Genomic DNA, 24,793 nt, shown 5'->3' on the forward strand with positions numbered 1-24,793 from the left:
TAATATAGGCTGAATGGGAGGCCTCTCTGTGTATCCAGTGTTCCACTTTCTTCATTAATTCCATGTATTATCACTCAGCACTCATTCAGTGACTATAGGAATTATCCTTCTGCAGATATGATGCGCGCGCACACACACAAATCCATGACCGCCTTGGATTTCTGCATATGAAGTACTTGTGGGGTTGCTTCAGGTGAGCTTAGTCAAGATTTTCTATGGGTTGGATGTCTCTGCTAAGTGTACTCTATAATTAATGTAAGAACAAAGTCTCGTGTGCTAACTGATCCCTAAATGATGTTGGGGAAGAAAAGGATGGGGCTTATTGAATTAAACATGTCCACTCATTGGGTCTCATGTGAGAGAAGCAGCCGTAATTGTATGGCGGCAGATTATTCTGCCGTTGAGAATACACGCACTCTTCCTACTGAACCAATCATTTATGGGGAAGCTAGCCGGAGTGTCTCCTGGGACGGCCATTGACGTTCTATAGCCGCAATTAGTAGCTCCAATCAAAATTGCTAGAATTTGGCATCAGAAATCCATTATCTATGGTCCTCCTAATACGAGGTCAGCCATGTATTTGAGTCCTTACATGAGTCATTATGTTCCGGACATACGGGCCCGAGAGACGATTGTATGACACAGCCATTGTTTCCAGACCATGTGATGTCTTGCCAGCATTGTATTCCAATAAGGTTCCTTATTTTATTTATTTTTTTTTTTTTTCCCATTTTGCATGGCGTACACTGAGATTTCAGGTTTGAAACTTGATCCATGGAGAATTGTGATCGCCCTCAATTGTTGCTTAGAATACGATGTAATCTCTTTTGTGAGCAGCGGGACTTAAGTTGCGTTTCTTTATGGATGAAAATGTCATTGGGGGTTTGACGGGCTCTAACCTTCTGAATAGGATTTTTTTTTTTGTATTTTTTTTATTTTAATAATTTTTTTGTGCCAAAGATGATGGCCGTGAAGCTCCTGTATGACGGCGGCCTTTGTGCTCGCACCATTGTGCCGTCTGTAAGGTCTTATTATTTTTTCATTTTGCACTGATTGTGTTTCCTTGATTGCCGCTTTAGAGGGCCCCGCACAATTGTTTATAAGACTCCAAAGTTTAATATTTAATTTGCTGATTTATTTACCCAAGGCTCCGCTCTATTCATCTTCTGAATAGTCCTTTGGAACAATGGTTGAAGAGCGTGTTTTTTTTGTTTGTTTTTTGTCTTGCTCCTCCTGAGTGTTATTTCTCCACTTTTGCAAAAGGAGATAAAAGAGAAAATTTCCTACAAAAGGGCCATTAAAACTTGTTCAAACAAAACCATTTTTCATAATAAAACTTTTTTTTCTGGGATTTTCAATGTCGATCGGTGGAGTGCATATAACCTGCCAAATCTAAAAATCTAGGATATAGTACAAAGTTGATAAAGGGGGTATACTGTAATTGAGGGCAAAAAAAGAGGAATTTTGCCATCCGGAATTTATGTCCCATCAAATTGATGGTTTTGTTTTCATCCCTTTTTAGATATCATGGATACAGATTATGATGACACAACCTTTGAGGAAGATTCGCAGATGCCAAATGATGATGAGGTTCCATACAGTGACGACGAGACGGACGATGAACTAGAAACGCCTGAGTCGCCTGAACCAGAGCAAAACCGGATCAACAAGCAAGCAGAGCTTAGCCGAGAGCAAGCCTCGAAAGGTGAATGCACATCAAATCCCTAAATTTCCCCACACTGGTATCATTAAAGCTTATGTGCATGACTAAACAGAATATTAGCATACTTGCGCAATAGATACAGCATGCCATATGATTGCGTAATTTTCCTGTGCAATGCCACCCTCTGCTCTATACATGACATAAGGTTTAGAAACTGCATGTTGTTGGTGTAAAGTGTTTGCCGGTCGCAGTGGATGGGAGATATGTATCACAGAGGTGCATTTCCTCTGTGATATAAACCTGGAGTAATGCTCTAGTACACATAGTACATGACTGGTTAATCAGCCATGTTGGGGCCATCTCTAATTTTGAGTAGCTGAAGAGTAAAGGGCATGTCACACTAAGAGATATCGCTAGCAATATCGCTATAACTAGTGACGTTATAGCGATATTGCTAGCGATATCTCTGTGTCTGATACTTACCTACGACCGGCTCCCCCGCTGGTTATCGCTGATCACGCGAGAACGTCCAGGACTGTTTCTCGTCGTCAGCTTCCTGTGGCGCTTCCTGCTGTGAGGACGAGAGACGCGTGGAGCCGGGCGGGAGGACGCAGGATCGCCTGGTGTGACAGGTAAGTAGCGATCCCCGTCCCCAGCGATGTCGCTGGTGAGATCTGCCTGTGTGGCAGCTCACTAGCGACCACTTAGCGATGCACCAGCGATCCTGACCGCGTCATATCGCTGGTCGGGATCGCTGGTACATCGCTAAGTGTGACAGTACCTTTAGGGCGAATAGGCTGCTCACCATATCTTCACCCCTGGGTGTGGTACACATTGTAAAATGGGACTATATCTGACACATTTTTTATTTATTTATTTTACTCATTTATATAGCGCCATTAATTCCACAGCTCTTTACATTATCGGCACTGTCCCCGATGGGGCTCAAAATCTAGATTCCCTATCAGTATGTCTTTGGAATGTGGGAGGAAACCAAAGAACCTGAAGGAAACCCACGCAAATACGGGGAGAACATACAAGCTCCTTGCATATGTTATCCTTGGTGGGATTGCTAGCCACCGTGCTGTGTATGGAGGTGTGCAGACCTTCTGGATTGTGTGACTTTTCAAAAGCACTAAGACGCTGGACTCTAAGCCAAGCAGGCTAACCAGCACTATTGTATGGACTTGTTACTTTGTTTCACTTTGTGCCGGACAAAGGCTGTATTTAAGTTTTCCTGCAATGTGATTTATGAGGACCGAAATTAACCAGCCGGACTTGATATAAATGGTTCCTGCAATAGCTCAGATCGCTTCAAAGTGAGCAGTCTTGTCACATTGGGTTGCATCTGGTTTTATAGCACAAGTCTAGCACTGTAATTGGACGCAATACTAGACAAAGCCTACGGACAGGAGTGGCGCTATTTCTGGAATTTCTTTTTCTAATCCTGGATAACCCTTAAAGCGAACCTGTCACCCCCCCCCCCCAGGGCGTTTTTAAGTAAAAGAGCCACCTTCAGCAGCACTAAGGCTGCATTTTGTGAAGGTGGCTCTTCTGTTTCTGACCCCCGTTAATGCTGAAATATCGACTTTTATAACTAGCTCCTCATATCTGTAGTGCGTCCCATAGGTATGGTGTGTCCCCCTGTATCAACCGTCCATCGTGCCCCTGTTGTGTCTGGGCGCCGCCTCCTCCTGTGTAGTATACCTGTGCTGTGACAACTCTAGCTGCAGCTTCCCCCATCCTCTTTCTTTTTCCTCTCTCGGCAAACAAGCAGGTCACTGGCAGGTCAGCTCATCAGACGCTGCGTGCTGAGGGAGGAAAAAGAAAGCGGAGGAGGGGGATGGGGGAAGCTGCAGCTAGAGTTGTCACAGCACAGGCTAGTTATGTGTCGTTCGCGAATGATCCGACACAAAGAGCCGGCTCCCTGCTGCGAATGATGTGAGCCGGCACCCCAGTGAAAGCCACTAAAATCCTTGACTGGCTCTCACTGGGTGTAAAATCCTGGTGTTCGGCAGGCGTAACTCCACCCACCCGAACAAAACTCCGCCCACTCAGCATGTTAATTCTTTGAAAGTGGGCGGGGCTTATACGGCAGGTGGGCGGAGTTATGGACGCCTGAGCACGTAAGCAATAGGGATCCATTTAGGATCCAAAAAGAGCTGGCTCTTTTTGGTGAGCAGAGCCGTGAGAGCCAGATCACCAAAAAGAGCCAGATTGCCAATCACTAGCACATGCATACTAAACAGGAGGAGGCGGCACCCAGACACAGGACAGAGGCATGATGGCCGGCTGATACAGGGTGACACACCAATACCTATGGGGACGCATTCCAGGTATGAGGAGCTAGTTATAAAAGTTAATATTTCAGCGTTACTAGGGGTCAGAAAAGGAAGCGCCACCTTCAGAGTGCAGCCATAGTGCTGCTGAAGGTGGCTCTTTTACCTAAAACGCCCAGGGGGGGGTGACTTTTTTCCATTACCATAAAGTCTTTTTATATAATAATTAATTTAATAATAATGAACAGGTCAGTTTCTTGCTTCAAATTAACTTTTCAGAGAGGAAATAAACTTGTTTCTTGTCTAGCGCCATCCTTGATTGTAGCGCTTTACAGACATCATCATCATCATCATCACAGTCTCCATAGGAAATGTAGATTGTTGAGTCCCAATCAGTTTGTGTTTTGTGAATGTGGGAGGAAACTGGAGAACCCAAAAGAAATCCGTGCAAATATGAGAACATACAAACTCCTTGCAGATGTTGTCTTTGGTGGGATTTGAACCAAGAACCCCAATGCTGCAAAGCAATAATACTAAGAACTGAGCCACTATGCTGCCCATGGAATAAAACTCTATTGTCATCTATGGGAAGTAGGAATCCCAAAAGTCAATGTCAACCCTTTTAACGAGCCTCGACAAATGACTTGGAATAAAATCCAAACCAGAATCTAAATTTACAGACTAGTGTTTAGGGGTGTTTGCTTCTCATATGTGCAAAGCATGAGATCTGATTTGGCTGTCTAAGAGGCCTCAGACTGTGGTCCAAAGGGTAACATTCCTCCTTGTGGAGAGTGACATGCTGTGTAAGGAGACTTATAGGCCTTGTTTCAAATATAAACTGTCCAAATCTACCCATTTAAGCATGACCAGCCAACAATCGATCATGTATGATGATTTCCTGAATATCATCTGATCATATTTTTTATCCAAAATGGACAACTCTTAAGTAATAAAAAATGTTGTCATCTGGCCCATTCTGTTAGCATTTACAAGCTGCCGCCATATGAGGAGCCGCTGTTATTTGCCTCTAGTTGCTGACAGTTTGATTTGTACGGTTGGTTATGGGATACATGGGCTTACACGTACTAGTCTTTATCTGTAAGCTGCATGCTGACAGCCGGCTGCTGAATTATTCACGCCAGTGGCTGTATTCTATCAGGTTGTCCTGCTCTGTACCTTTAAATAAGACTGCTCCGCACCCTGCTCACAGGGTTGGACTGCGACTAGGTTGATTTACTTAGTTCTAGGGCTAAGAGTCAAGATATGTGCAGACGTGCGCATATAGAGGAGTAGGGAGGATCTCATTTAAAGGGAGGGTTGTCACATCTGGTTAACTCCATATATTAGTGAGGTCCACCTTGAATCTGGGTGTAGGAACTATTGGTGATCTGCTTTTACGACTGGAGGACCATATGGTTCCTGTAGGAGAAATGTGACTATAGATGACCCTTGACACACCAAGTGTAGGAGACCCTCTATATAGCAGATCTACACTGTGCCTAATGGTAAGCAGTTGGTGGCATCCTGAGTGGAGAATTCGAGAATCCTCTTTTGACCCTAATTGTGACAAACTCTTAAAATGTCGTCTGCGCATTCTTCACCCACTCCTCGCTTTTGTATCATGCTGTGACAGTCTTCAGTAAGTAACTGAGGTGGCTTCAACCTGTCCCTGGAACTGGGACCCTAATTGTCCCTGTTCAGGGGGAACACTTGAAGGTAGAAAGGCCCGAGTCTCTGACCTTACTATGCTCCTGTCCAACCCTGATCTGTCCCTTGGCTTCTTTGGAAATCTGAAGCCGTTAAAAGATGCTCAAAAGACAAAACATGAACAAGTCGTTTTTACTTAGAAATGCCTGTGTCCGTTCTTTGAGCTTCTTCTGGATGCTTTTTGCAGTGGGTTTCAGGGTGGAAATGCCTGGAAATGACGTTGGCTCAGTTAAGCTGTTAGTGATGTATCGGTCAATAGACTGATTACAGAAACAACCAGCAGAATTGTGAATGCGGCTCTGGAGTATAAGGCAGGCGGTAATACAGAAATAATAGAAGATGAGCAGGAATTCCTCATGTCTGTGTCTGCTGCTCATAGGAGATATCATATCAGTTATTCTGGACCCAGTAGCTCAGAGAGAACTGAAAATTTAGAGTGAGAGCCTGCAGAGCAGAAATCAGGTGGAAAAATACAGGATAAATTCAAACAACTGCTAGATATGTTATTTCTCGTGTGCAGACACAGCACAGCTAAATTCTGAAAACCAGAAATGCTTGACCTGTGAAAGACTGCATTAATGGCGTTATCCTTTTTTGCCTGTGAACCTCTCCAGGCGTTGAAGATGAGGCCCTCTCCCACCACTACCGCCTTGGGCACTGTTACACTCCGCTCTGTTAGGACTATGACCAGTTTTCAATAGAACTATCCCACCATTTAATGTACTTTGGGGAGAGCCTACAGTATCTACCCCAAAAGTTGATGTCCGGGAGATAAGAATTGGACTGTTGGATCTCATGAGGCTAAGATCTTCTGTAATTGAAGAAGGCAGCGATTTACTTCCCTGTTATGAATGAGTCACCGTAGGAGGCAAAAACAGAAATACTAGCTAAGTCCAGAAAACCAGAGAAGTTGGCAGCTATCGGATTGCAGACCCCTGAACCTAACAACAACAACTAGCAGTAGCCGTGGGGGGTTCCTACGGTGCCCTAGACCCCTCGATCACAGCCGGAGAACTACATAGCCTAAAGACAGAAAGGGAAATCTAAACTGCCCCAGAGCAGACCCCAAAGCAATAGGCAGCCCCCAACATATAATGACGGTGAAGCAAGATGAAAAAACACTCACACAGATAGAAAGATAGGCTGAGCAAATGATGGGGCCCAAGCTAACTAAATAGGACAGAATAGAAAAGCTGCTGTCTGCAATCCGCCAAAACCCTCTCAAAAACAGGAGCCAACAGACTGATAGGGAAAAAAGCCCTGAAGACGCTAAGCTTCAAAAAGACTATATCAGTACTCGGGTATTTTCTGAAGACAGAGCAAAAAGGAATTCAGCTCACCCAGCAGGGAAAGGCAGAAATCCAGAAAAACAAGGCAAAACAAAACCAAAACACAAATGCAAAAAGTAGAGCAGAAAACTTCGCTTTTGAGGAGCAGGAATCAGACTGGTCATCAAGAATCCCTCAGAGTAATCACCCGCAAGGCAGAAGGGTGTCGGCTGCCTTATATCCAGTCAGCAATCCCAGTCACCCAGTCATCATTCTGCTCAGGTGCTTTGTAATCAGCCTCACTACCTTCCTTCACCATTGAGGTCTGATGAACTCCCTCTTCTGGTGAAGGGGAAAATGAACTCACAACACTTCCCCCTTCGTACATAGAGCACATGCATTCTCTGTTCTTCCGAGTGTGTGTGTGAAAGGTTGGCGAGCCTCGCTGACTAACGGTTGTGGCCGGTCTCGGTCATCTGGGTTCCTGTGTATTTTTGGTGGACCAGTAGTGGACATCCAGTCTAGTCTTCCACAAAGGTGTAACCTTAATGCAGGCTACATGGGAGTTCTTCAAGTTTTGCAGAAGCCTCACGGGTTGGTCATGTTCTCAGCACCTGACCGGCAATATCTTACAGATTTATGGGCCAGTCGGGTATTACATCATGTCCTAAAAACCGAAACTTGAGCTAACAAGAACAATGTGGTTTTATTAGCCTTGTAAATCAAGGAAAATCACAATCTAATACCCAGGATTTTCATGTGACATTTGGCACCGTGTGTCCTCTCATGGTAGATATTGAGGAGATTAGACTTTCTGTTTTCTCCATGGTTTTTGCATAAATCCCAAAATTTCAGTCTCTATTCATGGCACCTAATGGCCCGAGGAGAGGGAGACTCTCCTGACCTCCACTGGGGTCCAGAGAAAATCCTGCCTCCTTAATAACTGCATCATTTCTTCTATCTCCATTCCTGTGAATAATAAATTAATTACCTAATTTGTATTTGTTATTTTTTTTTTTTGCATCAAATTCATGAAAATGGTTCATGAATTTTACGCAATATCAAAAATGCTCTTTTATTTTAATTTTTTTTTTTTTTTTTTTGCAACCTTCTGGCGCAAAAGCATCAATTCTGCTAAAATGTTGCTAAATCTGTAAAAAAAAAAAAAAAGTCAGATATACATAAAAATCACTTTTTTTGGGGGGAGGGGGAGTGAACTGTAATAAGTTTGCACAAAAATTTGGCAATAATTTTAAAAAGTTACAATTGATGAATTGACTAAAAACCTCTGAATATCCCAAATCCCATTCACAACATGAACATTTAAAAAAAAAAAAAAAAAAAGAAAAAAACAGGGAAACACATAGGAATAGGCTTAAAAAAAAAAAACAAAAAAAACTTTAAGACTAAAAATTGCAATAATGAATCAGGCCTTTTGTTTTTGTGCGGAGGTTTCCATTTTAGGCTGAGTTTATATGACACTGGTCGCCTGGCCAAGGATTGCTAGGTTTTGCCGCTACATCGCAGGGTAATGAAGTTAATAGGGTCGCATCGCCACTCCTTTGGGTCCGTGGTAAGCAAATTGCAAAAAGCAAGGCACTTTTTTTTTTTTTTTCTTGCAAGTGTCTTGTCTCGGTTGTGGTATTGTGCGGCTCTCAACAGGGCTGGCCTGAACGTATAGGCGAACTAGGCGGCCGCCTAGGGCGCCGACCCAAAGGGGGCGCCAGAGAAAAAATAGAAAAAATTATAAAAAATCTTTTCAAAAGGCAAAAAGTTTTAGAGATGGAAAGAAAAGTGTACATATTTAAGGGCAAATATGACGCAAGAGAGGTTGGTTGGGTTGGCAACAATTTCGATAGAATCTGAAGTTGCTAAACAAATTAATCTCGGTGACTTAGTGCCATCCTTTTCAAAAAAAAAAAGGCAAGGAAACAAAAATTTTAATTACCTATGGTCGTTTTTGTTTTGTGTTATTGATTACTTTGTATATATTTGTCCTATACAACTTCTCAGAAGATTAAAGAGTTAGGAGAGAGTTAATTAATCATTGTTGTTGTGGTTTATTTTGCTCCTAAATTTATATCCCAAGTTTTCATCTACTGCCAAGAATAGTAGGGGCGCAACAAAATAGTTTCGCCTAGGGCGCCGTAATCTCTCGGGCCGGCCCTGGCTCTCAATGTGACCACATTGTTCGGCATTACATAGTGATGCCACGGCGGCACTGAGCAATCTTTGCGTGACCTGTGTCTTGTTCAACGGCACCATTGTACCCCAGCCATATACATACTCCTCTACCTTTTGTGCAAAGCTTCTGCCTGTAAACAGCAGACATCCTGAACAAGCAGCGCTTCAGTGTAAAGCAGGAAGGAGGAAAAGCGCAGCCGGGGGTGTATTGTAGACTATTTTTTTGAGACCACACAGATAAACTTAAATCACTGATCATATAATTATATATATTAAGTTGCGTGCATTTTGTAAATCGAGCAGAGGTCCTAAAGACTAATTTGATTTGTCTTTTTTTTCTGATTTCAGAATGTAGCTGGCAAGTGAAGGCGAACGATCGCAATTTTTATGACCAGCCTGAATTCAAGAAGAAATCCATCCTTTGTTTTAAGAAAAGCAAGTACTCGGTATGTAGCAAACACTGCTCGGATGGGGTGAGACACAAGTGTCACAAGTGATTGAGCATGGGGGACCTGATTAGAGACACTCACGCTGGAGGATATCTGTTAGACCTACAGATCAAAACAGTTACTCAAAGTGCAGGCAGAAGGCAGAGAAAACAGAACTTTCAGTATGACGGTCGAAAGAAATGAGGCTAGATAAAGGGATGGAGTAAAATACAAAGATTCATAACTTGGCAAAGACTGATCAATAATTTAATCAAGAAAACTGTTTACTTACAAATCATTCAGAGGTTCCTATTATGTCAGTAAATCATCAGGAGATGGATAACACCCTGATATATCTGCATTCTAGCCTGGGCTATATAGACCTAACTAAAAATGTATATGGCCATATGCTTTGCAAATTTTCATGGGGTGTTAATTTTCAGTTATGTATCTAGAGTCCGATGGGTTCTGGTGCAAAATTTGGACCTGGATCCCCACCTGCATGTTGGACAGATGTATGAGCCCATGAACCCGTCTATATCCTATAAAGACTTGTGTTTTCTCTCTACATGTAATAATGTCCCCTCATCCTGGGCTCCTTCCTGTAATAATGTCCCCTCATCCTGGGCTCCTTCCTGTAATAATGTCCCCTCATCCTGGGCTCCTTCCTGTAATAATGTCCCCTCATCCTGGGCTCCTTCCTGTAATGATCCGCCCTTCATCCTGGGCTCCTTACTGTAATAATGTCCCCCCACGTCCTGGGCTCCTTACTGTAATAATGTCCCCCCACGTCCTGGGCTCCTTACTGTAATAATGTCCCCCCACGTCCTGGGCTCCTTACTGTAATAATGTCCCCCCACGTCCTGGGCTCCTTACTGTAATAATGTCCCCCCACGTCCTGGGCTCCTTACTGTAATAATGTCCCTCCACGTCCTGGGCTCCTTACTGTAATAATGTCTGGGGAGGGGCTTTGCTTTCTTTCTTTGTGTTTCGGGGAAACCATTTTATATATACGATTGCTGCAATGTGTTAATGTTTTGTGAGTGTTCTCTTCTGTGGAATCGCATGATCTTCATGCAATCTTCATCTTGATCTTCATCTTCAAGTTGTTTTTTGTATACAGGGAAATGAAATCAAGACCTACAAGTATAACCCCATCACCTTCCTACCTCTGAACCTGTTTGAGCAATTCAAGCGAGCGGCCAATGCTTACTTCCTAGTGCTCCTCATCCTCCAGGTAATGACTGCTTTACGTCACCCCTCCTGACACTGTCGGGTTTATTTCTACACACGACACCTCGTCGTCGTCATCATCATCATCCGACATCCTGGAAGGTGATGTATAAAGAACTTCTCATTTACATAGTGAGAACCCAGCCTGAAAAATACGGGAAGAGACAATCTGAGCGCCGGAGGGTGAATCATCACACCTGTAACCCAATATCACTGGGGCGGAGGCCGCTGTACATTCCTGCTGTGTGATGGGACATTGGGAAACAATGTCATATTTGCTGTTTTTCCTGTTGTGAATGCAAAATTTTGTAACCGTGCCCGACCTTTCATGGTGCTTTCTTATGGGGCACCAGGACCCAAGTGTAACTAATTCTGGTACACCCCCTAAGTTACCCCAGACTCAGGGTTCTCGGAAACTTGAGTTATAGCCATGTTCATGGTCACCTGGCCTTATTATAAAACCCCATGTTTGTAGAATAATTATTCTATTCCCTTTTTTAATAGTCAATTCCAGAAATCTCCACTGTCTCTTGGTCGACAACGCTGATCCCACTACTGCTGGTTCTCGGCATCACGGCCATCAAAGATCTGGTGGATGACATTGTAAGTAAATTATGGATCCCCAGCAGCATAATATTGAGGTTATTTTACTATTAGGGATCTGGTTCGTTCTGGGTCCCGATCAGCACACAGACGTTTTTGCTGTGCGGTGGTGAAATGTACATGGTTTTATGGCAATATAGTGGCACCAAAAGGGTGAAAAGCATAAAAACCTTGCGGTTCACCTGTACATGGTATACAGTCAGAAATGGACGCTTTATTTTTTACAAGTTGGTGTGATTTTGTGATGCCTAAAAACCATGAAGGATATGTTTAACACCTGCGCTTGCTCCATCATCGAAAACCACAACGCTAGACCCTGAGTGGTTTTTGGCCACCGTCACCATTTGGCCACCATCATCTCTATTGAAAAATTAGCACAAACCCATGCAAAAAAAATAGGTGAACCCCCCCCCCCCCAAGGCTAGCACTAAAATCTGTTGTATACAATCCCCCGCCCCCCTAAAAAATGAGGGCAGTGCTCCAAAGTTGATGATGAGGAAGCAAATTTTAATCAGACCATGATACTGACCATGTTCCCCCTTGAAGAGCAAAGGTAATGTTATATTATGTAATGTGAACTGTAGCATGCGTTAGTGGTGTATGCTGCCTGACCGTAGGGATAGTTAGTTACTTTTTGGACTAGCCCAAAGTGGGAGGGGACAAGCTGAAGGGATAGGAGACCATTTACTGTCAATATCTCGGCATGTGTCTGGAGTAGACCCAAGGTCTAGACAGTCATAGTGCTGTGCCACCTGATTTGGGTGTCTCTCTAAAGTGAGAGGAGACTGAGACAGAGGAGAGAGGGAGAGATGACTGAAAGAGTGATCAATCGCAGACGTGTGAAAGAGAAGGACGCCCAGCAGTACAGTCCAGAGTTGATAACTCGCATAGATACAGGGCCTCAACAGGACAGAGTACGTAAGAGAATAGAGTGCCCCGGGCTAGTGTTCTAGAGCATCAGTGACAGAGAAGATAAGTTCCAGCCATACTGGCATCATGGTTCCCTCTTGGGGAAAGAAGACGCGGGTAGGACTCTTGCTAACTAGACTGTAGTACTGGTCTGGTTGTGATAAAGTGGAGAGTAACGGTGAAGATGGAGAAGAAGGACGTGAAAATGTGTGTGGAAAATGATCCGTGTTGTGAAGGACCCGTTCATAAAGAGGTGTACCCGCTTTCCACTGTATGTATTCCCCCCCCCTTCCCCCAAGTTATCGTTTAGTAAAAAGTTTATTTTTTTGACCGGTGGTCTCCCTCATTGAACTGTCAAACATCTGATCCTGGCCAACCAACATCGGTTACATGTGACCAGCAAGGGTGTCGCACAGTCCACGCACTCAGCCAGGACCTCCACCAATATGCGTCACGCCGGGGTGTAAGACGAGTACCTCGCCCCCTATTTCCGCCCCACGCCACGATACAGATTCAATTCAAAAGAGCAGAATCTTTCTCAAGCTTCCGTCTCTCCTACCCGTCTGTCTATACAGCATAAGTGACTTGTTTCTGTTCTCTGCTACAGGCTCGTCATAAAATGGATAACGAGATCAACAACCGACCCAGCGAAGTTATAGAAGATGGAAGGTAAGGGGCTTTTCAAAAAACTTTAAAAGGGAAGCGATCACCAGAAAATTAAGGGAGACTGTCGCCCCGAAATGCAAAGTGAACTAGTTAAACAGTTATGTAGAGGACTTGGCCCATCATATTTGCAGTATACATTTCTCTGCTATAATTAGTTTGAAAACTCTATGTAACTTAGGCTAATGAGGGGGTTTTGGTGCACCCTAGGTGTGGCCAAGAGCTCGGTGTGTAGGCTAATGAGGGTGTTTTGGTGCACCCTTGGTGTGGCCAAGAGGTTGGTGCATGCGCTAATGAGGGGGTTTTGGTGCACCCTTGGTGTGGCCAAGAGGTTGGTGCATACGCTAATGAGGGGGTTTTGGTGCACCCTTGGTGTGGCCAAGAGGTTGGTGCATACGCTAATGAGGGGGTTTTGGTGCACCCTTGGTGTGGCCAAAAGGTTGGTGCATACGCTAATGAGGGGGTTTTGGTGCACCCTTGGTGTGGCCAAGAGGTTGGTGCATACGCTAATGAGGGGGTTTTGGTGCACCCTTGGTGTCCAAGAGGTTGGTGCATAGTAACACCTCTTTCAATTTGCATGCTGAGTAGCGTGTGCACGGACTTAACAGGAAGCAGTGGTGGACGTGCAGTACTGGGTCGGGTCCTTCTTTTCTCACTGCCTCCCGTCATGCACCGCCGCTTCTACACCCAGAAGTGTGGCAAGCGACTTTAGAGAGGAGGAGAGATCAGTTTCGTGCTCCTTCTGTCTTCAGTGCGTCACAAAATAGGTTTCCAATGAAGTCAGGAGGAACACGAAACTGAGCTCTCCTCCCCTCTGAAGCCGCTCGCTTTTAAGTGTTCAACTTCCCTGCAGCACCTCCACAGGGGAAATGATGCATTACATGGCACCGTTAAAAAATTTTTATATACACCTTTTTCTGTGCATAATTCATTATAATATTTTTTATAGTCTTTATTAATTATTATCATTAATGAAGATGCTGAACATTTATCTTTCTCATTTTAGGTTTAAAAAAACAAAATGGAAAAACATCCAAGTCGGAGACATCATACGAATTAACAAGAATGAGTTTGTTCCGGTGAGTGTCATTGCGGCTGAAAAAAAATGTATAACTTGTTAGTGTATGGGAATTTATTTTAATTATGTACCACATATATTTTCCATTTTTCCAGGCAGACGTGCTACTGCTATCCAGCTCCGAACCAAACAGCCTGTGCTATGTAGAGACCGCCGAGCTTGATGGGTAAATATGCTAACAGCCGCGACGCCTGCTTTCAAAAAAAAAAAAAAAGTCCATCGACCATTAAACAGGTTATTTCTGGTATTGCAGATCGGTCCTATACGTGTTTTTTTTTTTTTTTTTTGCCAAACTGCAATACCTGACGCAACCTGTTGACAGAGGTGGCGCTAGCTTTGAAATAAAAAGATCTGTTTATCAAGACCTTAGACACTCGTTCTCATATAGACTAAAGTTGTTGTTGTTTTTTTTATCATTCCAGGGAAACCAACTTGAAGTTTAAAATGTCCCTGGAGGTGACGGACAAGCTGCTGCAGGAGGAGATGGCCCTGGCTGACTTTGATGGTGAGTTCTCCACTTTTGCTTTCTTCTAATAATTGTGCAATGTGGGGTTCAGTCCCATTTTCTGCTCCTAAATATTTGTGACCATGTAAGACTGGTAATGGAGGGCATGGTCTGTAGGCCCTGAATAATGGTATCTATTTTCCATATTGCTATCTTAATTAAAATTAATTTGAAATCTTGCAATAATCATTTTGGCCACTAGGCCTTATACTAGACTCATAATTCTTAGAATGTACAGATTACAGATGACTTTTGAACAGTCTCATTATCATCACAGAAAGGATTACACAGCTCACCTCCTCCTCCTGTACAATGACTGATAACACCTCTATATACAGTAGATAACACAGGATCCACCATTCACAATAGGTGATGTCACAGCTCACCTCCTCCTCGTCCTGTACAATGACTGATAATACCTTTATATACAGTAGATAACACAGGATCCATAATTCACAATAGGTGGTATCACAGCTCACCTCCTCCTTCTGTACAATGACTGATAACATCTCTGTATACAGTAGCCAACATAGGGGATGCCACAGCTCACCACCTCCTCCTGTACAATGACTGATAACATCTCTATATACAGTAGATAACACAGAATCCAACATTCACAATAGGTGATGTCACAGCTCTCCTCCTCCTCCTGTACAATGATTGATAACATCTCTATATACAGTAGATAACACAGGATCCTCCATTCACAACAGGTGATGTCACAGCTCGCCTCCTCGCCCCCTTCTCCTGTACAATGACTGATAATACTTCAATATACATACAGTTGAAAACACAGGATCAAAATTAATAATGTCACAGCTCACTTTCCCCTTCTTGCTTCCCAATGGTCTTCGCACTGAGTATGTCCAAATTACGCTTCTATACAAGAGCAGGAAGTAGGAGTCTAATATTGGGTCTAGTCACCAGTGGGAAAATTGTAATATTTTTTTCTTTATTGTTGAGATATATAGATCTATAACAATTACTAAATAGTGAATTAAACAGATCAAATTTCTGATGACCCTTTCCCTATAAAATAAGGCCCACGCACAATAATTCTAGGGACGTCCAGTATCGACACAAATTTAAATTTCTGGTTCCTCTCGTTGGGGGACAGAGAACCATAGGACAGTCTGCTGCCACCTGGAGGCGGACACTATTATTGCATTTGAATAAAATTGGCTCCTCCCCAGCAGACTGTACCTCGCCTGCTGGCGTCAGGCTTCCTCATTTTTTGCAGACCCGTCTTGGGTTCCATCAGTCGCTAGAACTTTGCAGACTTTCCAGCAGTCTTGTTATCATCACAGACAAAATTACAATGATTTTTCCGTATCTACTGTATGAAGATTTAGGAGTCTTTTACCATATATATATTTATTTTCAGGCATGGTTACATGCGAGGAGCCTAATAATCGCCTGGACAAGTTTGTCGGGACGCTTTGCTGGAGAGGAATGAGTTACCCTTTGGATGTAGATAAAATCCTCCTGCGGGGCTGTACCATCCGCAACACAATGTATTGCCACGGCCTTGTACTTTTTGCAGGTAAAATGTCCGATGACCCCACTCATCAATATAAGGTCATAGTTATTCTTTATTTTTATTTTATGTTTTTTAATCTAGTACTGGTATATTTGGGTTTTTTTTATTAAGTGTTTTTTTTTTTTTTTTTTTTTTTTTAATAAAACATCTTTTGTGTTTTAATTATTTTTGTTTTGTTTTTTTGTTTTTTTATTTGGTTTTTTTTTTAAAGGCGCAGACACAAAAATTATGCGGAATAGTGGGAAAACCCGACTGAAAAGAACAAAAATTGATTATCTGATGAACTATATGGTCTACACGGTAAGAGTTAAAAGGACAAAAAATAAAATATAAAAGCACTTTTATAACTCGTGTTGTTACTGTTTATTCCATGTGTATGACTGTAGTCTCTAGTTCTAAATGGGGTAATGTTTAGGGGACAATGTAAATTTCAGATTTACTCAGAATTTTCTCCATAAATGCATATAATTAGGGTTGAAAATCACTTTTGCAATTGGGTTTAACTAGAAATTTTGCACCTTTTTTGGCTTATACAATTTTTTTTTTTTTTTGTTGTTGCACATTCAACTACGACGTGGTTTGCGGCCATTTATTAGCACAGAGAAAATAGTTCTAAACGGTCACTGCAAGCTCACTGATGGATACTCGGTTAACTCATTTTCCTGTCGATAATAGAAGCAACACAGAGGCTATAGAAGGCAAATGGTGTCAAATTTTTAATGAAGCCCAATTGCGAAAAAAAATTGACCCTGATTTTACTTATGTGAAAAAATAAAAAAAAAAAAATCCCCAAAAGTGTTTAGTGAGCTCCCTCTAGTGGCGGTGATCACTAATAACAGTCACAGTTGTAGTGCTTGTGTCTGTAGGAAGATATAAATGGCACAATGTAATGATTTCTCGCCATTAGATATTTGTTCTCCTCATCCTGGCGTCGGCCGGACTTGCTATTGGTCAAACGTTTTGGGACGCGAAACTGGGTCAAGCTAATATGTCGTGGTATCTGTACGATGGGAAGGATTACGCCTCATCATACCGAGGCTTCCTGGCTTTTTGGGGTTACATCATCGTTCTGAACACCATGGTGCCCATTTCTCTTTATGTGAGGTGAGACCCTTCTTACTATCACTATACCCTTGATCATGAATTTGGCCTGAGTCAGAAAATATAGAAAAGGCGTACGTCCTCTATAGTTTATACCAGTTTTTGGCATGAACTATAGGGAATCTGTCAGTCCACGCTAAGCCTCCCCTCTCTTCGGTGGTCTTTTCAAAAATTGCAAAAATGTGCAACTTCCATGTAAGGGGGTGAAGCACGAGTTAGCCCCGGTTACCTGCTAACAGAGACTACAAGTGCCGCTGTTGACGGTGCCTACGTTGGAGAAGACGAACCTTCAATCAAGATTTCATCAGACTGATAAGTTGCAAGAATACCAGTTAATTACCGTTGTTGTGCTTGACTGTTTGATAACTTTGTCTAGGTTTCGTATACCGTTAAATCATGATCACCTTATCAGTTTAACCCCCACTGTTTCTCCCTGCGAGGAGAATCTTACCCCTGTAAATAAATCCTTTAACTTTTTGGTCTGTCTCTGTTCCGTGGTGACATAACCTGCACGTTATTACATTCATACCCCTGTTTTTTGGCATAAACTAATTTCCCCACCCCCCTACACCACACTTTGGGACCGACTCCTTAATTGCAGGGGATTTTTTTTGTCTGTTTTTTATTTCATGCGTTTTCCTTTGCACCTAATCTTTACGTTTGCGCTGTTTTGAGGTCTATTTTATGTGTTCCCCCGTTTAATACTTTAGCTTTAATTCACCTCTGTGAGCAATGTGTGGGTTTTCTAGGCATTTTCGAAAAGCTGCAAATGACAGATCAGGTAAAAACTCATAATATGACGACCATTTACTCTTTCCCCCTTTTAAAATAATTTTACGTACATCGGATATTTTTGCCAGGTGACTGGAGTACATTAGTGACACTTTTTTTGACTTTATGAAAAGTCCTAATCGATGATTCTGGCATAAACATCTGGAAATCCCAAAAGCCTCTCACAATGGAGAAAATAACGGGCGAACAAACATAAAATAGAGTAAAAAAGGCTCAAATTTAAAAGAGGGGGGAAAAAAAGGAGCAAAGGAAAAACTGGTGAAAAACCACTAAAACTAAACAAAATAAAGATGCATATGCAATAAGGAATCAATTCCTGACCATTTGCAAGAACTTTCAGTGAATGGACATATAATGGGGGGGGGGCATTTTTCTTTGCGCTTGTGCCCGACTGGAGTAGCATTTCTGGCACAGTCACAAAAAGTTAGGGATATTTGGCTTTCCGGCGAAAATTTCAGGATGAACCTAAAATACATCTTTTCAGGTGAACTTAATGTGACACTCTCTAAACTTTTGGATGCACTCATCCAAATCTTCAATGGTCTAGTACATTTTGCACAACTTGCTGTTCTCTACCAAGGATCTTAATGGCCAAAATTCAGAATGGGTGTTTTGATCCATGGGTCGGCCAATAAATTTCGAGGATTAATTAGTATTGGTATTAAACAGTCGTTCTCATCATGCTATTCACATTTTGACATCATGAGACCTGGACCGTTAACATCAGCGTGGTCAGCGATCTAGACTATCAGCAATGGTACCTGACCACACCACCATGGGCCAGGGAGCATTTGCGCTAGACGATGGACCAGGGACTCCTGAAAGTCGATTCACGCTGAGCAGAAATGATGGCCGCCAACAACGTTGGAGACGTCAAGTAGCCCTATGTATCCGCCACTGTAATCACCAGATGAGCCTTTGATGGTGGTGGCGTTAGTCTGGGCCAGTGTGTCTAGTTCATGCAGAACTTCCCTACACTTAGTGAATAGTACCATGGCAAGCCTCTACTACATGTATAACCTCATTCATCCAGTCATTGTGCCTCTGCACCAACAACACAGGCCTAATTACATCTTCATGGACGACCATGCTCCATCTCATCGAGGTGACACGATTGGGGAACGGCTGCTGGAGACGGGGGGACTTCAGATCATAGAATCATAGAATCGTAGAGTTGGAAGGGACCTCCTGGGCCATCTGGTCCAACCCCCTGCTCAAAGCAGGATTCGCTAAATCATCCCAGTTAGATGTCTGTCCAGCCTCTGTTTGAAGACTTCCATTGAAGGAGAACTCACCACTTCTCGTGGCAGCCTGTTCCACTCATTGATCACTCTAACTGTCAAAAAGTTTTTTCTAATATCTAATCTGTGTCTCCTCCCATTCAGCTTCATCCCATTGCTTCTAGTCTTTCCTTGTGCAAATGAGAATAAAGTTGATCCTTCTACAATGTGACAGCCCTTTAGATATTTGTAGACAGCTATTAAGTCTCCTCTCAGTCTTCTCTTTTGCAAACTAAACATTCCCAAATCCTGCAACCTTTCCTCATAAGACAGGGTTTGCAGACCGGTCACCATTCTGGTCGCTCTTTTCTGAACTTGCTCCAGTTTGTTGATGTCTTTTTTAAAATGTGGTGCCCAAAATTGGACACAATATTCCAGATGAGGTCTGACCAAAGAGGAGTAGAGGGAAATAATTACTTCACGTGATCTAGACTGTATGCTTCTGTTAATACATCCTAGAATTGCATTTGCCTTTTTTGCTGCTGCATCACACTGTTGACTCATATTCAGTCTGTGATCTATTAGTATACCCAAGTCTTTTTCACATGTGCTGTCACTTAGCCCTATTCCTCCCATTCTGTATATGCTTTTTTCATTTTTATTGCCCAGATGTAGTACTTTGCATTTCTCCCTGTTAAAAACCATTCTGTTAGTTGCTGCCCACTTCTCCAGTTTATTTAAATCTTTTTGAATCCTCTCTCTCTCTTCTCTAGTATTAGCTATCCCTCCTAGCTTTGTGTCATCAGCAAATTTAATCAGTTTACCCTCAATTCCTTCATCTAAATCGTTGATAAAGATGTTGAACAATACAGGGCCCAGGACAGAGCCCTGTGGTACCCCACTTGAGACATTCTTCCAACTGGATGTGCAGCCATTTACGACCACTCTTTGGGTCCGATCACTAAGCCAGTTATGAATCCACCTAACAGTTGCCTTGTCCATTCCATACTTAGTCATTTTTTCAATAAGGATTGTATGAGATACTTTGTCAAATGCTTTGCTGAAGTCAAGATATACTATATCTACAGCATTTCCTTGATCCACCCAATCAGTAATACCATCATAGAAGGAAATTAAATTAGTCTGACATGACTTATTAGTTACAAACCCATGCTGACTCTGTTTAATCACTTCATTCTTATCCAGGTATTGACATACATGTTGTTTAATAATTTGTTCAAAGATCTTTCCTGGTATAGAAGTCAGACTCACCGGCCTATAGTTGCCTGGGTCCACCTTCTTCCCCTTTTTGAAGATAGGAACAACATTTGCTCTTCTCCAGTCTTCTGGCACTTCTCCTGTTCTCCAAGAATTTTCAAAGATTATGGAGAGGGGTTCAAAAATTTCTTCTGCTATCTCCTTCAGTACTCTGGGGTGTAATTCATCTGGACCTGGAGACTTGAATACATTTAGGTTAGCTAAGTGTTTCCTCACTATCTTTCTGTTTATAGATATCCTGGATTCTTCTATTCCCTTAATAGGACAGTGAATAACAGTTGATGTTACATTTCCTTTCTGAGAGAAAACAGATGCAAAATAGGAATTTAAAAGTTCAGCCTTCTCAACATCCTGTCTTACCATTTCATCATTTTCATCCTGTAAAAATCCTATATGGATGGAGAGGCCTACACTTTCTCCAGACCTGAATCCCATAGAAAACGTATGGGATCAGCTGAGTCGCCGTATAGAGGCACGTAACTCTCTACCACAGAACCTCAATGACCTGAGGGCCGCCTTCAAGAAGAGTGGGACGCCATGCCTCAGCAGACAATAACTCCACTTGTGAGGAGCAGGAGACATCGTTGTCAGCTGTAATTGATGCTGAAGGCCACACGACAGATTGAGACGGTGACGTTTTTTTGTGGGGCATTATACCCACCACTGTTGTTGGCTTATGTTTCAATAAATCGCTTGAGATGAGGAAATCGCCATTACTGCTTCTACTTAATGCCCGACTGTCATGAGAAAATATCACTCTAGCGGGAACTGTTCCTTTTACATTTTCCATAAGTTTTGCCGAAAGCCAAAAATCCCTAACTTTTTGTGAGTAGTGTCTGGTTTTGTCTACTATTTCTTGAAGGACTTGTACATGTGAGCTACCCCGGCCCAACGTATAGATACAGTATATAGCTGCCAGCTAAAATGCAGACAGTGACTACTGTACTGCTCCAGACACACATCCACAGGCTCCAAATGGTCCAGTGCTCCCATATTAAGCTCCGAAGAGGACCAAAATGTCAGAATGTTTTGTTCATCCCTTGATTAATATCTTGCCCTGCACCCCATCAGTTTAGACTATGTTCTGCTCATGTTAGATATAGGAGACCTTAAAATATTTTTACTTATGGGGCTGCATTAATCTCACTTGATGACTAGAGGTCATGTCTTCAGAATTTTTCAGTGGTGCAGCCTCAGGCTTGAGGCCTGTAACATCAGTCAATCACATAACAAAATATTTCAGTGGTGCAGCCTCAGGCTTTAGACCTGTAATATCAGTCAATCACATCTCAATATAAGTCCGGTTTCATGGTCCATGTACAGACCGACATTCACGGACCGACCGTGGGTCTACTGACATGATCTCGCCAGCCTCCTATATGCCTACGCTAGTTTGGAAATGCATGGACGGTGAAACTCCTGGCGTGTGATACTGACCTACGGGGTTTTTTTATAGATCTTCTTGACATCTGGGTCTCCTTTCATGCATTATTATTCATTTTACCATGATTTTTCTGGGTTGTTTATCCTTTAATACTTTTTTTTATATTCCTTTTTGTCATATATATTTCTAAGTTGTTTAAAACTGAAAACATGCAAGATTTTGTTAAAAAAAAAAAAAAAAAGTGAAAAGAACATTCCAAAAAATAGATTGTTTGATACATGTCTACTATTGACATATGGCTTTGTCATTTAGGCCTGTATTCTTTTGCCCCCATTACAGAAGACAATTTAGAAAATATGTATGTGAAACTTGCCTTAAGAGGTTGCATTGACTTTTTTTTTCTTTTTGACACGCCTTAAGTTTTCATCATGTGATGCCCGGGGCTCGAATACTTGTTCTGTCCTCTATTAGGTGTCATTGCTTCCTTTCTCCTGAATTTCCAATGGTCCCGTCTCCACCCTAGCTCCACTGATGATCTTGTAGAAGGTCCTGACCTGTAACGTAATATATGTAATAAAGACGTAGATTAGGTTGATCCTTAGAGCTTATTTGTAGGGCAGCTGATAACATTTTGTGAAAAATAAGGGAAGGATCATGTTCATAGCACAAAGCGTAAAGATAATCCCATAGGATAAGAAATGTATTTTGGAAATCTGAACACTTCATGTTAGCAAAATGTACAAGCCTATATTACGCTTAATTACCTTATAGGCACACACTTTCCTCCTTATGTATAACCGAGCCAATGGTAAATCCGCTACCTCCTAAATATGAGATGACTCTGCTGAATCTGTCCCAGTCTGCACAGCAAAGCTGACAATTGAGCTGCAGAAAGTATCAGCCTATTGTGTGTCCATGGTTTCTGATTATGATTGAAATTTTAACATGGATATGAACACTGTCTTATGTCTGTCAAAATGATATTAATGGAGTACAGCACTGCCTCCACCATCCGCCGAAAAAACTCCATAATAATCATACAGAGCTCACACAATGCCAAAAGTCCATCTGAGACACCCATTTTCAGAGGCAGCTGATGTGCCCGGTGTGACCACATCAGAGCATATCCCGTAGAGTAAAATTTGTCAGCTTTTTACTTTTTCTTACATCTGGCTTCTATTAAAAAAATATAGAATTTCCAAAATGTTTAGGTTTTTTTTTTTTTTTTTTTTTGTTCATTACATTTAGGAAACCTTTTGCGCTGATATTTTCCTAACTATTTTATGTTTTTAGTGTGGAAGTGATTCGTTTGGGCCAGAGCTACTTCATAAACTGGGATCTGCAGATGTACCACGGCGAGAAGGACACGCCGGCCAAAGCCAGGACCACAACCCTGAACGAGCAGCTGGGGCAAATCCAGTATATCTTCTCCGACAAAACTGGGACATTGACCCAGAACATCATGACCTTCAAGAAATGCACAATTAACGGCGAAACCTACGGTGAGTTCCTAGGAGCGCTGAAGCGGGTGTCAGATTATGTACTAGTTCTGTGTTTTTCACAGATAGGTACGAGGTCTATCGTAGTCTAGGAGTCTGATGTGGTCGTATATTTTTGCTGACCAAGCGGTGCCCACTCGCAGATCAAAGTCGCCAATGCAAATCTATGGGTCCGTGAAATAATCGGCTAGCTCTCTGATGCCATCCGTGTAGTGTCCATGTGCTTTCTGTTTTTCACTGTATGGGTATGTGCGTCTTTTTCACGCAGATTCCACTTGGAACACACCTGAAAATGCACAAAAAAAACCAAAAAACTAAGGCCGGTTTCACATTTGCGTCAACGGCCGCCGCTAAGCCCTGACCCCTGCCGTGCCTCCACCGGCAGCTCCGCCTCCGGGCGCATGACGCTGCATGCATCATGCGTCCCCTATCTTTATCACTGAGGACGCAGGCCGTGCGCAGTATGCATTTTGGCGGCGCCAGTGTCCTTTTGACGGTGCGCCGCCCAGCGCCAAACGCAACCTGTTGCAATTTGGTTGCGCTCGGCGCACCGTCAAAAGGACGCAGGCGCCGCCAAGCGCATACTGTGCATGGCCTGCGTCCTCAGTGATAAAGATAGAGGACGCATGCAGAGTCATGCGCCCGGAGGTGGAGCTACCGGCGGAGGCGCGGCAGGGGGTGGGGCTTAGCGGCGGCCTTTAACGCAAATGTGAAACCGGCCTAAAAAAGGAGAAAAATATTCATGGCAATGTAAAAACAATCTGCTGTTCGTATGTTCCATCTTTTTGGAAGTTCTAGCTTCGAAAGCCGTGAAGCGGCCAAAAGAAGTGACCTGACCATTCTTCTGTTTATATGTAAAGTAAAATAAAAAGATAAAAAAGCAAATTAAAAAACACTAAAATGACAACTACTAAAAACATACATGGCTTTTTCCTGAAGTGTCTTCTGCTTAAAAAACTATGCTGTTACACCGACGTCTAAAAGGTGTCATATGCTCACACCCTTTGATAGAAGCTTGAGAAACTGCTAGCAGTTATTTTTTTTTTTTCTTTTTGTTTTTTTTTGTGTTTTTGCAAAAGAGAAAAATTGAGGGTAAAAAATGACTTTCTGATGAAAGTGATCCCCAAAGTATTGGTGAAACCTGGTCAGATTTTGTGCACATGATTAAAATTTCTGATATCTGAATGGTCCCCGCCTCCTTAACTAATATATGAAATCTTAAAAAATATCTAAATCTCCATATAAAAATGCCGCATTGGCCTTTTTTTTATTGTCACTTTACAGTAGAGTAGGAAAATCCGTACAATTTTAGATGGCAATAATGTTCTAGAATTTTGGTTTTAGGTGAACAGAGACAAGAAGCTAGAAACAAATCTACTTATAACGAGGTACGTCATCCCCTTTTTTCTGCTTATTACAGGTATTTGTGAATTTCCTGCCAATTATTCTGTTGAAAAAT

The 24,793-nt window shown here is 42.4% G+C and overlaps 1 protein-coding gene across 4 annotated transcripts in view; it reads left to right on the forward strand.

Moving 5' to 3' along the window:
* LOC141097574 (phospholipid-transporting ATPase IC-like) overlaps positions 1-24,793 on the forward strand; it is a 71,806-nt gene that overhangs the window by 32,867 nt on the left and 14,146 nt on the right. For all 4 annotated transcript variants that reach the window (XM_073584819.1, XM_073584818.1, XM_073584820.1 and 1 more), the window contains exons 2-14: positions 1,523-1,705; positions 9,450-9,547; positions 10,653-10,766; positions 11,267-11,365; positions 12,882-12,943; positions 13,944-14,016; positions 14,111-14,181; positions 14,438-14,520; positions 15,905-16,063; positions 16,272-16,360; positions 16,968-17,164; positions 23,129-23,337; positions 24,679-24,722. In XM_073584819.1, the coding sequence (XP_073440920.1) occupies positions 1,528-1,705; positions 9,450-9,547; positions 10,653-10,766; positions 11,267-11,365; positions 12,882-12,943; positions 13,944-14,016; positions 14,111-14,181; positions 14,438-14,520; positions 15,905-16,063; positions 16,272-16,360; positions 16,968-17,164; positions 23,129-23,337; positions 24,679-24,722 (1,476 nt within the window). In that variant the 5' untranslated portion in view covers positions 1,523-1,527. The remainder of the gene's footprint in view (positions 1-1,522; positions 1,706-9,449; positions 9,548-10,652; positions 10,767-11,266; positions 11,366-12,881; positions 12,944-13,943; positions 14,017-14,110; positions 14,182-14,437; positions 14,521-15,904; positions 16,064-16,271; positions 16,361-16,967; positions 17,165-23,128; positions 23,338-24,678; positions 24,723-24,793) is intronic.

The sequence above is a fragment of the Dendrobates tinctorius genome, unplaced genomic scaffold, assembly GCF_039654945.1.
Source record: "Dendrobates tinctorius isolate UK_male_01 unplaced genomic scaffold, ASM3965494v1 ptg000085l, whole genome shotgun sequence".
In the NCBI taxonomy this organism is placed as follows: Eukaryota; Metazoa; Chordata; class Amphibia; order Anura; family Dendrobatidae; genus Dendrobates; species Dendrobates tinctorius.